The sequence below is a fragment of the Botrytis sinoallii genome (assembly GCF_014898435.1).
Source record: "Botrytis sinoallii strain Bc 23 chromosome Unknown BSIN_003, whole genome shotgun sequence".
NCBI classification, from domain to species: domain Eukaryota; kingdom Fungi; phylum Ascomycota; class Leotiomycetes; order Helotiales; family Sclerotiniaceae; genus Botrytis; species Botrytis sinoallii.
Genome location: NW_024066030.1, coordinates 1,645,073 through 1,659,282, shown reverse-complemented (window position 1 = coordinate 1,659,282; position 14,210 = coordinate 1,645,073). Strand labels below are relative to the sequence as shown.

General features: G+C 42.2%; 6 protein-coding genes across 6 annotated transcripts; 5 read left to right on the top strand and 1 right to left on the bottom strand.

The window, feature by feature from the left end:
- Positions 1–949: 949 nt before the first annotated feature.
- EAF02_002186 (uncharacterized protein) lies at positions 950–1,731 on the top strand (the record flags this gene model as incomplete). Its single annotated transcript, XM_038898234.1, has 4 exons — positions 950–1,118; positions 1,183–1,426; positions 1,479–1,628; positions 1,677–1,731. 4 exons carry the CDS (start codon positions 950–952, stop codon positions 1,729–1,731), a joined length of 618 nt encoding a protein of 205 aa, XP_038761926.1.
- Positions 1,732–2,772: 1,041 nt separating this feature from the next.
- Positions 2,773–5,001, top strand: EAF02_002185 (uncharacterized protein). The gene is made up of 3 exons (XM_038898233.1): positions 2,773–3,375; positions 3,433–4,456; positions 4,542–5,001. Exons 1-3 carry the CDS (start codon positions 2,970–2,972, stop codon positions 4,729–4,731), a joined length of 1,620 nt encoding a protein of 539 aa, XP_038761925.1. The 5' UTR covers positions 2,773–2,969; the 3' UTR covers positions 4,732–5,001.
- A 1,006-nt stretch (positions 5,002–6,007) lies between these two features.
- Positions 6,008–7,356, top strand: EAF02_002184 (uncharacterized protein; the record flags this gene model as incomplete). Its single annotated transcript, XM_038898232.1, has 2 exons — positions 6,008–6,964; positions 7,030–7,356. 2 exons carry the CDS (start codon positions 6,008–6,010, stop codon positions 7,354–7,356), a joined length of 1,284 nt encoding a protein of 427 aa, XP_038761924.1.
- A 705-nt stretch (positions 7,357–8,061) lies between these two features.
- Positions 8,062–9,828, bottom strand: EAF02_002183 (uncharacterized protein; the record flags this gene model as incomplete). The annotated part of the gene is made up of 1 exon (XM_038898231.1): positions 8,062–9,828. One exon carries the CDS (start codon positions 9,826–9,828, stop codon positions 8,062–8,064), a length of 1,767 nt encoding a protein of 588 aa, XP_038761923.1.
- A 907-nt stretch (positions 9,829–10,735) lies between these two features.
- EAF02_002182 (uncharacterized protein) lies at positions 10,736–11,457 on the top strand (the record flags this gene model as incomplete). Its single annotated transcript, XM_038898230.1, has 2 exons — positions 10,736–10,836; positions 10,893–11,457. 2 exons carry the CDS (start codon positions 10,736–10,738, stop codon positions 11,455–11,457), a joined length of 666 nt encoding a protein of 221 aa, XP_038761922.1.
- Positions 11,458–12,775: 1,318 nt separating this feature from the next.
- EAF02_002181 (uncharacterized protein) lies at positions 12,776–13,273 on the top strand (the record flags this gene model as incomplete). Its single annotated transcript, XM_038898229.1, has 2 exons — positions 12,776–12,809; positions 12,858–13,273. The coding sequence occupies 2 exons, from the start codon at positions 12,776–12,778 to the stop codon at positions 13,271–13,273; spliced, it is 450 nt and encodes a 149-aa protein (XP_038761921.1).
- Positions 13,274–14,210: the final 937 nt, after the last annotated feature.

Below are 14,210 nucleotides of genomic sequence, written 5' to 3'. Positions count from 1 at the left end.
TTCACATGTAGGACTAGGTATGTAAGCTACAGGAGATAGACCGGCCTAGAAGCACGAACAATGGAAACTTTTTTACACAACAGTTTTGTTCTATGTGTATCGTTAGCACGAAGCCAAAGGTCCGATCAGTAGACTTTACTGCTTGTATAAGACTTGTTTTTGATTCCAAAAAGGGTTTGGTGTTTTGGTTTGGTATATTTGTTAAATATTATGTATTGGGTAGCACGTTTCTATTGTAAAAATTGCGACTGAATGTTTGCGTCGATATGTAGATCAAGTTGTGCTCAGAATAATCTCTATGAAATGTAGTAGTCAATTTCAAACGTGAATGTGATACTGTCATGACCCCAGGTCTTTCGAATAATCGCCAGCTAGTATTTAAACTCAAGCTTTGCCAGCCGGCAGTGTCTTTTTCCTTCTGAAAGATTGAAATCTTCACTCCCATTGGAGGATACGGACGTAATACTACCTACGCCTTCTCAAAGCTGCGTTGAACGCAAGAGAATCAAGTTTTGTCTCAATGGTTACATTGGGGCTACTAGAATCATGCCACATAATAGTGTAAACCTGCGAAATATGCCTCATGCACCATGCCGAAGGACTTACATTTGGATCACGAGAAAGCTGTGGATATCTCCTGATGTCAACGGAGAGCCTCATTTTCCCGTGAGTATACAAGAATAGTCCACCATGCTTAAAGCATTGAAACGTTCTCCAGCAGATACGACGGCTATCTTACTCTGAGTTAATGGCTGAATGGTAAGAAAATATATCTGAGCCTTGATATTTGCAAGTGATTGAGGCCGTTGAGAAAGTTGCACGACATCAGGAAGTTTTTGATCTCCTCTATAAGAGCTAATGCCTGATTCTCATGATAGTTATAATTCAAATTTGGTTTGTAGCCCTTGATATTTGATTTCAGGAATAATTTGACGCTAAATACATCCTTATGCGGGGAAACTCACGTTCAATAGATGCGAGACGGCATGAAGAAACCCCTCACCATCCCCCTTCTCAACACTCTCAAGGTCGGGGACACCAAACTGAAGAGCGACTGTCGCGAAGCGCCCAAGAATCTAGACAGAGAAAAATGCAGCAGAGAGAGGAAGCTAGGAAAGGTAAATCTCTCACTCACACACCATACACCAAAATTCAAAAGTAACCGCTTACCGTTTTCCATAGCCGGATATACCCAATATCCTCAGCCCTGGCCCCCAAAAACAGTATCTGAATGGAACGAATACCACCGCCTGCAGAGCATTCACGAAGCCGAAAGAGACGCATATTATAAAGCGTTTCACGATCAGGTTGCAGCTTGCGCATTGGAAAAAAACAGCAAACATCCATATAGTCAGTGGCCTATTGCCTTAGCTGGACATGCTGCACTCGAACAGCCTGCTCTTAACTGGAAGGAAGGGGCGCAAAAGTACGGTAAATCACTACCAATTTGACATTTTATTGATATTTGGTTTAAACAGTCATGGAAATGCTCGACAGGCATTTGTGGATAGATACCCACACAGTTATCCAAGCCCCCAGGATAATGAAAACCATCGAAAAATTGCTCAAAATCAATTTTTGGATGCTGAACATGCCCAGCAGAGATTGAACATTCACAGGCAATATGGGTTCGTTTCAAGATAGCTGTTTTCGGAGGCCTTTACTGATACCCGTAGATCTGCAAATACACCACCCGTCTTTAATCAAGACGAATTCCCTCCTCTGCACTGAAACTATTCCCACAGCTTCTTTGTAATTTTTGTTCGCACAATGGAGATCCTCAGTGCTATACCTTTTTTTTTGGCAGTAAATGCTTGGACTATCATGTTTTCAGCCAATTGACTTTTCGTGGATGATGTGGGAAGTGGATAGTGATTTTTCTTCAGCTCATTATTTGGTGTTCTTTGTTTCCACTTTCCTTTACAGGTACTAGGATGTCAGATATCAAATTCCACCTGCGTTATCAACATTACTGAATATTTACCCTATGTATTCTGAATACTCTTATGAGATACCATACGAAATGTCTAAGCAAATATATGAAGTAGAGAAAAGATACTGATGCACTGAAGTGAACCTTTTGAGGGCATTTCTTTGGAAGCCAGAAAAATTGTTTTAGAAATTGGTAGAAGTTCAGTGTTTTCCGGATGGAACGGAATGATATAGAACTGAATATTGAGACTTCAAATGGGAGCATGACAACACTAATCTAGGCGTACAATACTGCACATCTCGCCAGAAAAAGCAGACCAGGGGAGATGTGATCGGAATCAGACTTTTAGAGAATTCGTCCATGTGTTGCGGCAACCAACAAACTGCTATTCATTCTTGTATTTCCAGATGGGGGAAGATAGGATAGGAGTAAGGGAAATCTTTAACTTTAGAGATGGGATTGTAGTATCTTATCTGAGGATGAGAGAGGAAAATCCTAGAGTTGTTGCGTGCACGTTGAATACGAGAATGGTTGGTAGTGAAGAAAGGGTATCGAAATTCCTTGTGCTCAAGCCTCAAGCACCTCGCTATCTGGAACACACAAGGAATTGAAAAGCGAATAACAAATAACAATATGAAAAGCAAAAGACTTGAACCTCAGTTTGGGACCGTGGCATTCCTGGCTTTAGGAACTTGGGGCACTGTATCGTTGTCCTCGATATAGTAGTATGTCTCCTTCACTTTGTTGAAGTCCTCGAGTAAATGGTCATTACGTAAGAACTATATTCAACGCGGCGGAAGTACCGGAATGTCCCGATGCCGATAGTTCCCGCCAAGACGATTTTTATGGCGGGTGAAACTTTTGGAGTCCATAATTTTTTGACTTGCTATGATACCCACCCTCCGTGCCCACTACTGACTCTTAGCAATTCTTAACTGCAATTGACTTAAGTACGGGCATCCCCAAGATCTCAATTGAGTGAAATTGAACAAATTTGCGATTTTGTAAGATTTTGTAGTTTTTTTGAACAGTCACAATGCTTCGGACATCCACACTTCGAGCTCCGTTGCCTCGGGCAATAGCTCGTACATTCACCACCTCCACCTGCCCCGCGAATGCCGTCAACATCACGAGCAAATCTGCCACTCGGGTCCTCAATTGTTCTCCTTCATCATATAAGCTGAAGAGCTTGCAATCTTCGTTTTCTCGTCCGCAAAGAAATTTCCACGCAACTGCATACAATATGTCACAAACAAGAACCGAATCCGATGCCTTTGGAAACGTCGAGGTCCCCTCGGACAAATATTGGGGAGCGCAGACTGAGCGTTCGTTGGAGAACTTCAAGATAAACCAGCCTCAAGATCGCATGCCTCCTCCAATTATCAAGGCTTTTGGTATTTTGAAGGGCGCGGCTGCGACTGTCAACATGCAATTTGGTCTAGGTACGCCTACATGAAAGGAGAGACACGTTAGGACATGAGCTGACGAAATTTCGACAGACCCAAAGCTCGGAAAGGCTATTCAAGAAGCTGCCAAGGAAGTGGCAGATCTTAAGTTGCTCGACCATTTCCCTCTTGTCGTCTGGCAAACCGGCTCTGGAACCCAGTCAAACATGAATGCTAATGAGGTTATCTCGAACCGGGCTATTGAAATTTTGGGCGGAACCATGGGAAGCAAGAAACCGGTTCACCCTAACGATCACGTTAACATGTCAGCTTCCTCAAACGATACCTTCCCTACTGTTATGCACATTGCTGCAGTCCTCGAAATCGAGAATGAGCTCCTCCCTGCAACTAAGTCATTACGAGATGCTCTCCAAGCTAAAGTTGATGAATTTGAGGCAAAGAATATTATTAAGATTGGACGAACCCATTTGCAAGATGCAACTCCTCTTACCCTCGCCCAGGAGTTTTCTGGATATGTCGCACAACTTGACTATGGTATCGAGCGTGTCAAATCATCCTTGCCCCACCTTAGACTCTTAGCGCAAGGAGGAACTGCTGTAGGTACTGGTATCAACACTTTCAAGGGATTCGCAGAAGCTATCGCAGAAGAGGTTACTAAGATGACCGGAACACAATTCACCACTGCACCTAACAAATTCGAAGCTCTTGCAGCTCACGATGCAATTGTTCAAGCTTCTGGGTCCCTCACCACCCTCGCCTCATCCCTCTTCAAGATTGCCCAAGATATCCGATATCTTGGATCCGGTCCTCGATGTGGCCTCGGCGAGCTTGCCCTTCCAGAAAACGAGCCTGGAAGCTCGATCATGCCGGGTAAAGTCAACCCAACCCAATGCGAGGCCATTACTATGGTTTGCGCCCAGGTCATTGGAAACGGTACTGCTACAACCATTGGTGGTATGAACGGCCAGTTTGAATTGAACGTTTTCAAGCCATTGGTCATTAGAAATTTGTTGCACAGCATTAGAATCTTGAGCGACGGAATGAGAAGCTTTGAGAAGAACTTAGTGGTTGGACTACAAGCCAATGAGGAGAAGATTCAAAGTATCTTGAAAGAATCGTGCGTATACCGATTTCACTTATCAATCCCATCTTCCTTTTCCTTCGAGCCTGAAAATAACAAGTATTGACAAAACTCTCAATAGTCTCATGTTAGTCACTTGCCTGAACCCAAAGATTGGTTACGATATGGCTAGCAAAGTGGCCAAGAATGCCCACAAGAAAGGATTGACCTTGAAGGAATCAGCCATGGAGTTGAAGGCTTTGAGTGAAGAGGATTTCGATAAGTTGGTTAGACCGGAGTTGATGGTTGGACCCGAGGATTACAAGAAATAAGCAACAAAAGGAGAAAATAATGGCAAGGACAGTGATGAAGAATGCATTGATACCATCCATACATGAACGATATTGATGGTTAGCGTCATTGTTATTTGTATGTAGCGATGTACTCATAAATGGGCTGGAGCGGATTGAGCAATTTGCAGCATTAGCATTGCCGTGCGTATATATATATAAATGTAGATAGATATACACATAGGTTTGCTTGAGGAAGTTGTAAAATAGGAGAAAGACGATGACTAAATTAAATATGATTATATCCCCTTACCGACAACAACCTCCAAAGACATGAATTTGCAGGTCGATTCGTACAAGCTTGTCAACTGGTATAACGCATGTAGACAGCATCATCAATTAACAATAAGTAGTAGGTGGCACTACATTTATTTAGGTAACTTCTCTCCTTTTTCCTTCACTTCCATGATCTATCCCTACAAGTACGGAGTACCAAACACATAATTGCCCCGCCAGATTTTCGGATAAATTCGCCCTGTTTATTAGTTTGTGGAGTTTTGGAAGGAGGTGTGCCTCACTAAGCATGATCCGCTTCACAGCTTCCATCCTTATCCAAATCCAAGCTGTGATAGCTCGGCAGTCTTTCCACAGTCTCCATTCTCGAGCTATTGTTTCAATTCTTTTTTATGTTTCGCACCAAACTGATTGCATTCGAGTTTTGAAATGGAATCCACTTCTTCAGTGAATTCTCTACAAAGTTGCCACCGCATATCTCTATCTAGGTACTCGAGTACAGAGCGGTCAAAGTATGATGTTCATGATGAAGCTACTAATTATGATGGATTGGTGATTGACCAGGAAAATGATAACCAATAACATTCATCTAAATAACAGCAAGCTTACCTGCAAACAGCTGTCGCCATAAGGATGGCAGCTTCCAAGCCATAGATCTTATGATTATTTACAGGTTTACACCTTCTATAATCCTTCCTCATCCGTTTTCGGTCATAAACTCCACCAAAACATCGACTTCACGTGCATATACGCATAGAAAGGGGCTCCCGGTCTAGATGAAGCAATAATAGAAACCGCGCGGTATGAGTGATAATACCTAGGTATGGTTTAGACCCTGATCTTCTCACGGTGGGTCTTCATAGAGAATTAAAAGGGTATTTGCGGTTTTCACAATACTAGGTAGGTGAATCTGCTAGTTCAATCGCAAAATTATGGTCCCAGAGGGATTCCTTTTAATACAAATATTCCTTCATGTCCTTCCATCACAAATAATTTTGGTTAACAACCAATTATCTACAACATCATGGATCTTCAAGCCATGAATCCCAACTTAACTCAACCCGATCGAAGAGTGCTCGAGTTGCTACTAAAAGATGTGCAAAAAAGTAACAAAGCCAATCCCTCGGACACTCCTGCAAGTCAAGAAAGCCAAGCTCAAATCGACGAGCAAATTTCGATTTTAGAAGCACTCAACGATGAGAGCAACGAAAAATTCCAACCTACAGTATTTACGAGTTGGGATCAAGAAGATCTTGAACGCCTCCCCCGTCCTTTATACCAATACATACTTGAGCCATACATACAATGGGCGAAAGGAATCGTACGTCGACCAACAGATGTTGTCTTCCTCACACATATCATCCTTTACCTTGCCACGTCGGTCCCGAGCGCTATAATTTTGTACAACAGATTCTCGTTGATACATGGATTCTGCCATTGGATCATGCAGGCACTTTACTGCGGTCCTTTCACCCTTTTGCTTCACAACCATATTCATAACAACGGAGTTTTGGTAAAGAAATACGCATGGCTCGACCAAACGTTTCCATACCTCCTTGAACCCCTCATGGGCCACACATTACATTCTTATTACTACCACCATGTCAAATGTCATCATGTTGAGGGCAATGGACCAGATGATGTTTCTTCGACTCTGCGGTATCAACGGGATGATATAATTGATTTCCTGAAGTACTGGGGTCGCTTCATGTTCTTTGTCTGGCTTGAGCTCCCGTTATACTTCTTCCGGACTAACAAAATGAGATTAGCATGCGAGGTGCTGTTCTGGGAAGTTGGCTCATATGTGGGCATGTATGTGATGGCTAGATTGAACTTCTGGCCAACCCTCTTTGTATTGTTAATACCATTCATGCAAATGCGAATTGGATTAATGGCAGGGAACTGGGGACAGCATGCATTGGTTGATGAAATTGATCCCGATTCAGATTATAGATCTTCCATTGTTCTGATCGATGTGGCGGTAAGAGACCATTTCTTCATTTCATGGCACTGTTTAGATTGATAACTAATTTCTTGTTTTTTTAGAGCAACCGAAACTGCTTCAACGACGGTTGGCATACGGCCCATCATCTCAATCCACTTCGACATTGGCGCGATCAACCACTCAGTTACCTGAAAGGGAAACAAAAGTACGATTCTGGCAAAGCTCTCGTCTTCCAAAATATCGATTACATTATGATGTTCATCAAACTGATGCAGAAGGATTATGAACATCTTGCTGGATGTCTCGTTCCGACAGGGGAAAATATTGGGAAGAGCAAAGAGGAGCTGGCAGCTATGCTGAGGACAAAGACCCGCAAGTTTACGGAGGAGGACATTCAAAAGAAATTCAGAAGCAAAAAGGCTTCCTAGAGTTCCCCTGGGGAAACAGGTCTACTATCCAAGAACGCTGTAGATCACAGGGTGTTTATCTGTGCCTGTGACCAAGCCGGCAACTCCTGGGAAATTCATTGTTTCTTGAAGTCCACGGCCACGGTCAGTCGCAAGAGGAATGGAATGGAAGAGTCGCAACAGCCGTTCTTGATCCGCTATCTTTTCAGGGCATTCCGGTGCTTTCATATACGTACAGATCAAGCACAAACGATGTATGAAGCTACAACATCATGATGAAACAGGCTTGCATACATTGCCAAAGTTGGCCATTCCGATACAACACCTAGCACTAGCGTGGAGTGTCTCATATATCCTGAGCATACCTCAAGTACATATATCTGGATTATATGGAATATATCCTAACATCGGAGGAGGGTAAATTGTAGATTGGCTAGCATGGTATAATAATATAATGTTGAATTCATTTTAGTTTTTAACACTCCTTTTCTTGGTTAGATGCATTAGCAAATAAACATTGACTCCAGTGCTTCAATACAAAGGTTTGACGGTGCAGTTTGATATCGGACATAAATCAGGAGGTCCGTTTCCGATCGAGAACCTTAAGACGGATGGCTTAAAGGGTTGTCTGCATGAACAATGTACCTAATTCTTCTTATATTACACAAAATCATATTCATCCATCTACCAATCAAATCTCAACTCAAAGTCTCTTCTCGCTACTTTTCACGGGTAAGAATCCATATTATCGAACCCGCCCGTGTTGACAACTAATATCTTAGTCGTCGTATCTCCTTTCAAAGCAGGCGCTTGATCCCACAATCTCGTCAATCCATCCCTTCTACTTCCCGGATTGATATATGTCTCCCAGTAGTCCTGCTCGAGTTCCGCCGTACGTGCATATGCAATGGTTTGGGAAAATGTCGACATCCACACCCCGAGGAAAAGTGCTGCCTCAACCAACACAGCATAGTCAATAATAGCTATGGTATCGAATTCCATTCCTTCTAATAGCAAAGATGGGTCGGAGAGAGATGATGCCAAATTCCACTTATCATAAACCCGATACCCTAGTGCCGAAAGGGGCTCACGAAACGTTGAGATGGCTGCCTCATCCCCACAGCTTATATATATGGTCTTAATACCCTCGGCAGCCCCTTGGGTAGTAGATGCAAGCTCGATTTCCTGTTTGAAAAAATTCATTTGATCTTCTCGTGAACCAAAACTTTGGGGCCAATCGCTTTCACCTCGGAAGTGAACTCCAATATATCCATCACGTAACTCGGGACTATATCGCAGCCTCGATCCGAGATCGAGTAATTTCCGATTGTATTTTAGGGTGCGGAAGAGCTCTTTTTGTAGGGTTTGTTCTGAGTCATATGTGTAATTATATGCATATATCGTATCGCCAAAGCCAACCGCGACTGGATGCTCGGCTGAAATGGATGAGAGAGAAAGAGATTCTAAATGCTCGTTCACTGTAGCTTTGAACGTGCCGATGTGGTGACTGGCTTCTCCGTGTTCTCTCTTCTTTATTTGTATGATTCTATCCTCGTCTATTCCAGAAACATCCCCACATTGTCGTATTTCTAGCTCTGGGCAAGTGGAACCCATTTCCTGGAGAAGATACTCAATATCCCAATATACTTCCGGACATAGAGCATTATCAGTGGCGTCGCCGTGCTCAACGAGGTTCTCGGAGTTGCGATGCGTTTGCACTGTGGGAAGGATGATTCCGGAACCAAGGTCTAGTGCCAAACGAAGACAGGTTTGTACACGATTACGGGCATTGTTTAGACCACCGCAGATGGACGTAGAGTTGGGACCACACCAGGAGTGACACTGGAGGTAGAGCCCAGGTTGAAATGTGGTAGTTTCGCAAAGGGAACGGAGAGCGAGGAGTTTGTGTTCGCCCCCTACTTCTTCCACTTCTTTATTGTTCGTATCCTCATGGTTGATGTCTTCCTCCTCGATCATTTCAACATCCGTATCATCATCTCCATTCCGATTTTTCTCCGCACTTTCGTCTTCTTCGTTCTTTTTTCTTTCTTGCTCCTCTTTTGCTTTCCTCTCCTGCTCTTTCTTTTCCTCTTGGATCCTTTTGTCCTCCGCTTCCTTCTCCTCTCTTAATCTTTGCTTCTCCTTCTCCTCTTTCAACACCTTTTCCTCATGCGGACTGGCATCACCGGGCGCACTCTTCCCCCTCCCCATTCCAATTTCTTCTAGTCTTCCTAATTTACTCTCCTCTGATTCCTTGTTCCCTGCTCCGCCGCTTCCACCGCCCCCGCGCCAACCCACTCTTTTAACACCCCCTTCATCCTCACCACCAATCATTGACATTGGGAACTTCGAACTTCCTCTGTCCTTCCTTTCCCCACCATTGATTCCTTTGCCATCATTCAAATGTACTTTCCCCGATATCGAATTTCCATAATACACCACCCAAACAAACAACGAAAATGCAATAATGAAATTATGATATCTAGTCACCATGATTGCAGGGTCGAAAAATGGCAATATATCATAAGATATCAGAGAATCAGGTTTAGAAGTACTGATGAACAGGAGAGAACCATTACAGCAGATCCTTCTAGATTATAAAACATGTTGGTAGTTTCTACAAATTCGGCACGAAAGCTACACAATACCTGATACAATACCTGTTCTCGGAAACAAAGTCATTGTGACTTGAAATCGACAAATGCGTCGAGTACAAGTATAATTGCTGAGAGAAAACAAAAAGTTGAATGGATGCAAACACAAATTGTATGATGCATTGCGAAAACTTTCAGCTTTTTGCGGGAAGGTGGTAGTTTTAATATGGGAGTACACGCTCTGTTCTCGGAAAACTTCACTTGGTTGCGAAAACGACGGAAACGACGAAAGTTGTGAAAGATCTCAAACACGACGAAAAATAAAGCCAAATACGAAAGAACATATCTATTACCGAACTGATGTTTGGAAAACATACTGCGAAACTTTGAAAAGTCTCGTTTGGTATATGTGGAAAAGAAAGAGAAAATAGTGAAGGAATTCGACATTTGGAAAATGCCGGTCTTTCTTGGTTGAGACGATGTCCATGTGTGATGTTTTTGAAATTTTGATGTGCATCAAAGAAGGAGAAAGAGAGAGTCATCACAATAGTTCCTTATTCTTAACAACAGTAAGGAGTTTAAATCCATGTATATCATTATCATTATCATATTTACTGAAAGCCTCGCATGAAATTGTCTCAGATACACATATTTCCGAATTTGGAGAAAAAGCAAACTCTGAATGCGGCATGGCGTATTTCAAGCACATCATCCCTAGAATAGGGGAAATAAATTTTAATTTATACAGTTACGCATCTCAGTAGCTGCTTGTATCTTTTATCTCCATTACATAATTCGGGACAGCTATGTTGGGTAACTACAACATCAGCACGGCCAAAGAAAACTTCCTCAAGGCCAAACCTCGAAAACTGCTATTTCCAGTCATCTATCTCACGATATTCATTTTGTTTGTACGAACTGCAATCGAGCACTCGAGAATCATGGAAATCCATGGAATGTCAGCTTTGAGATCGATAACTCAACTCATGTAGCTCACAATGATCTCACATCAACACTCTCATCAGAAGATCTCGGAGCAAAGCCGCAGCCCCCTACAGCAAACATAACAACCAGCAACAAAGTAGCCGTTATAATCGAAACCCGACGGTCCGGCAACATCATTCCTCTCATTCTCCATTTCAGCGCCGTGCTAGGACCAACCTGGCCCCTCATCATCTACACATCCGCGGAGAACTTCGGATCCTTCTCCACTTCTGCCGCGCTCCTCCGACACCAGCACTCGGGCCGCATCATCGTGCGCTCTCTTGCGGCCGGAACCTGGTTCTACAACTGGGATTCCGTTTCTGCGTTTCTGACGACGCGCTGGTTGTGGGAGGATCTGGCGCCGGCCGAACACATCTTGCTGTTTCAGTCGGATAGCATGTTGTGTGCGAATGCGGCGAGGAGTGTGGATGATTTTATGGAATATGATTTGATTGGTGCGCCTATTGAATCGAAGTTTGGGCAGGGATATAATGGAGGCTTGAGTATGAGGAGTAGGAAAGACTATCTTGAGGGTGTTGGATGAGTGGAAGTATAGTGATAATCCGCATCCGGCGGAGGATCAGTGGTTTTATGCTAGGTGGGTTTTGGTGGTTTTAGACTTGAGCGAGATGTTGTAGATAGTGCTAATGCATGTGTGATGGTCTTAGGTTCAAAGATTTACAAGATCGAGAGATTGAGGAGGGTGTTGAGGATGGAATTAATCTGCCGAGTATGGAGATTGCAAGAACATTTGCAGTGGAGACAATTGATCATCCTCATCCTCTAGGTGCCGATTCCCCTTTTTCTCTTTCGCTTTTCTCTATTTCTTCTTCTCTTTTAGATATAAGAACAAGTATTGGAACTAATGCTCGAGCCAAACAGGTCTCCATCAACCTACAAGATACATTCAGCAACACATGATGAGCTTGGATGAATGGTGTCCGGAATATAAATTGGCTACTACAGATCGGATATCTTGAATTGACTTGGTGGAAGGGAGCCCATAACTGTGCTATCAAAATGGGACGGAATGAAATGGATGAGATATACTTTTGATTTCTTGGGTGTGCATGAAAATGAAGAATTGTATTGTGTAAGATAGATGGATATAAATTGGAAGTTCTCTTTGAGAGTGGAAAATTTTTGACAAATCCGAATTTTAGTATCCTACAAGATTCAGCTGATAGCGAAGAATGAGATTGATAAATAAAGCTTTTTTCTACAAACAACTATTTTTCTTCTAATATCAGATATGCTCACTAGTCGACCCCGAGGCGACCATACCTGGAGCATAGCGAGTTACAGTTGACAGGTGGAAGAACAAAGTTCATTATGTTCCTTTTACAACCTCTCATGTAAGTTTTTAGATGACCGGCCTACTCATTGCTACGGCACTCAATGTCCACTGGAACATGACTCCGATCTTGGAATCAAGTACTCTCTTCATAACACCGGCATTGGCTGCTACTATACATAAGCTAGATATATGCGACGCGTCTATTTTGCAACCGTCCCTCTTCGAAGCAATGGCAAAAAACCCTGAGTATCTAGAAGGACTCCGAAAACTAGACCATGTCATCGGTGTGGTTCTGCCTTTAGCTCATCCATCATCTCGAACAAGATAGGTTCTGTGGTCCCGATTTACGCAGCCTACGGTGCTACTGAAGCTGGCCCTCTTCCTCTGGTCTTGGAAGATCAGGAATATCATGAATATATGACTTTCAGCCCGCTTTTTGGCGCGCAGTTTCGACACGGTACGGACGATCTGTATGAGCTTGTCTTTGTCAGAGATGACGCTCTGTGTGCCTCTCAGAAGGTGTTTTCATATACCGCATTTGACCCAGTGGCCGACTAAAGATTTGATGTCCAAACATCCTACTAAGGAAGGCATGGTGAGTAAATTGAATCTTCTGTATTCAACTTCTTCACAAAAGCATCAGTAAGAACTCACTAATGATGTACCCTTCTTCTGGTGGAAATACCATGGCCGTACAAACTACATCATCGTATTATTAAACGGTGTAAATATTAATCCCCTATTAATGGAAGGAATCCTCATTTCACATCCCAAAGTCGTTTGCAGCCTTCTCACAGGAACAGAAAAGGTAAAAGCTGCCTGGCTAATAGAGGTTGTTCATCCGCCACAGAATGAAGAAGAGACTACTTCCTTGATAGAAGAACTCTGTCCTACTGTCGAGAAAGCAAATGATGCCACTTATCGTACGGAAGGCAAGGTTTCCAAAGATCACATCATCTTCACTTCGAAAGACAAGCCGATGCTGAGAGCTGGAGAAGGATCCGTCCCGCGGAAATTTAACTTGTGGAATTTTCGGCGGGAGCTGGATGCCCTGTATGAATGAGGGTGTATTGTGTGTAAACAATTAAATAGTCCCGGATCCAGTGCTCTTTGCAATTTTCAGAATGTCTGAATGCATGACCCAGACACATTTACACTCGATTTCGGGAATTTCTCTGTTCTGAGTATTTGAGAATTCGATAAACTGAGAGATTTCTTGTATCAAAGCGCTCTCTGGAGCCGGATAAATAGGCGGGAATCTAATCTCAATTCAGAGGGTTTTAGTGAACCTTTTATAATCCAGATAATTAGTCTAGATAGAGGTGAAATTCTGAGATTTTAGCTTTTATATATATTATATATAATATTTATACTGTTTTTAAAAAACTAGTAGCCCCTATTAAGATATCTATGTATATAATGAAATTGATTCTTTAAAATCAACTCTACTATTAATAAATACCGATTTAGATATCTCTCTATTCTCTCTATTCTCTCTCTCATTCTTTCTTTATAACTCTCATTCTTTTTTATTTCCTTTAATTCCATTAACCTTAGAATCTCATTAATATTCATCTCATCTTTCATCTCTCATCTTTCATCTTTTCCCTCATCATATCTTCCATTCTCAATTACTTTCTCTTCTCAGTATATACATACCCTGAAAGAAACCACTTCTCTATTTCTACATCTCACAATCAGATTATAAATACTGATGTAAGATTACCTAGTAGATAAATAGATAGATAGATAGATAGTATATAATCTCCAATCATTCAATAACCTATAACGTGTTTTATCAGTGAGTGGGTCATATCAGTAAGTGGGTCACTTTTATCTCAATTCATTCTCTTCTCTTTTAATATGCGTTTTATCAATAATCTATAATAAATCCGAATAATCAAGAAGCCTGTATACTCCTTACTATTGAAGCTATTCAAAAAAACAAAAAAATAAGTATTCGAAAAACTGTGAAGATATATAATATTCTGAATACAATA

What these genes read in the sequence shown, in the direction of transcription:
- EAF02_002185 (XM_038898233.1), top strand. Translation starts at nt 2,970, where the DNA reads ATGCTTCGGACATCCACACTTCGAGCTCCGTTGCCTCGGGCAATAGCT. An exon ending in CAACATGCAATTTGGTCTAG is followed by an intron (nt 3,376 to 3,432) that starts GTACGCCTACAT and finishes AAATTTCGACAG; the next exon opens with ACCCAAAGCTCGGAAAGGCT. An exon ending in CAAAGTATCTTGAAAGAATC is followed by an intron (nt 4,457 to 4,541) that starts GTGCGTATACCG and finishes AACTCTCAATAG; the next exon opens with TCTCATGTTAGTCACTTGCC.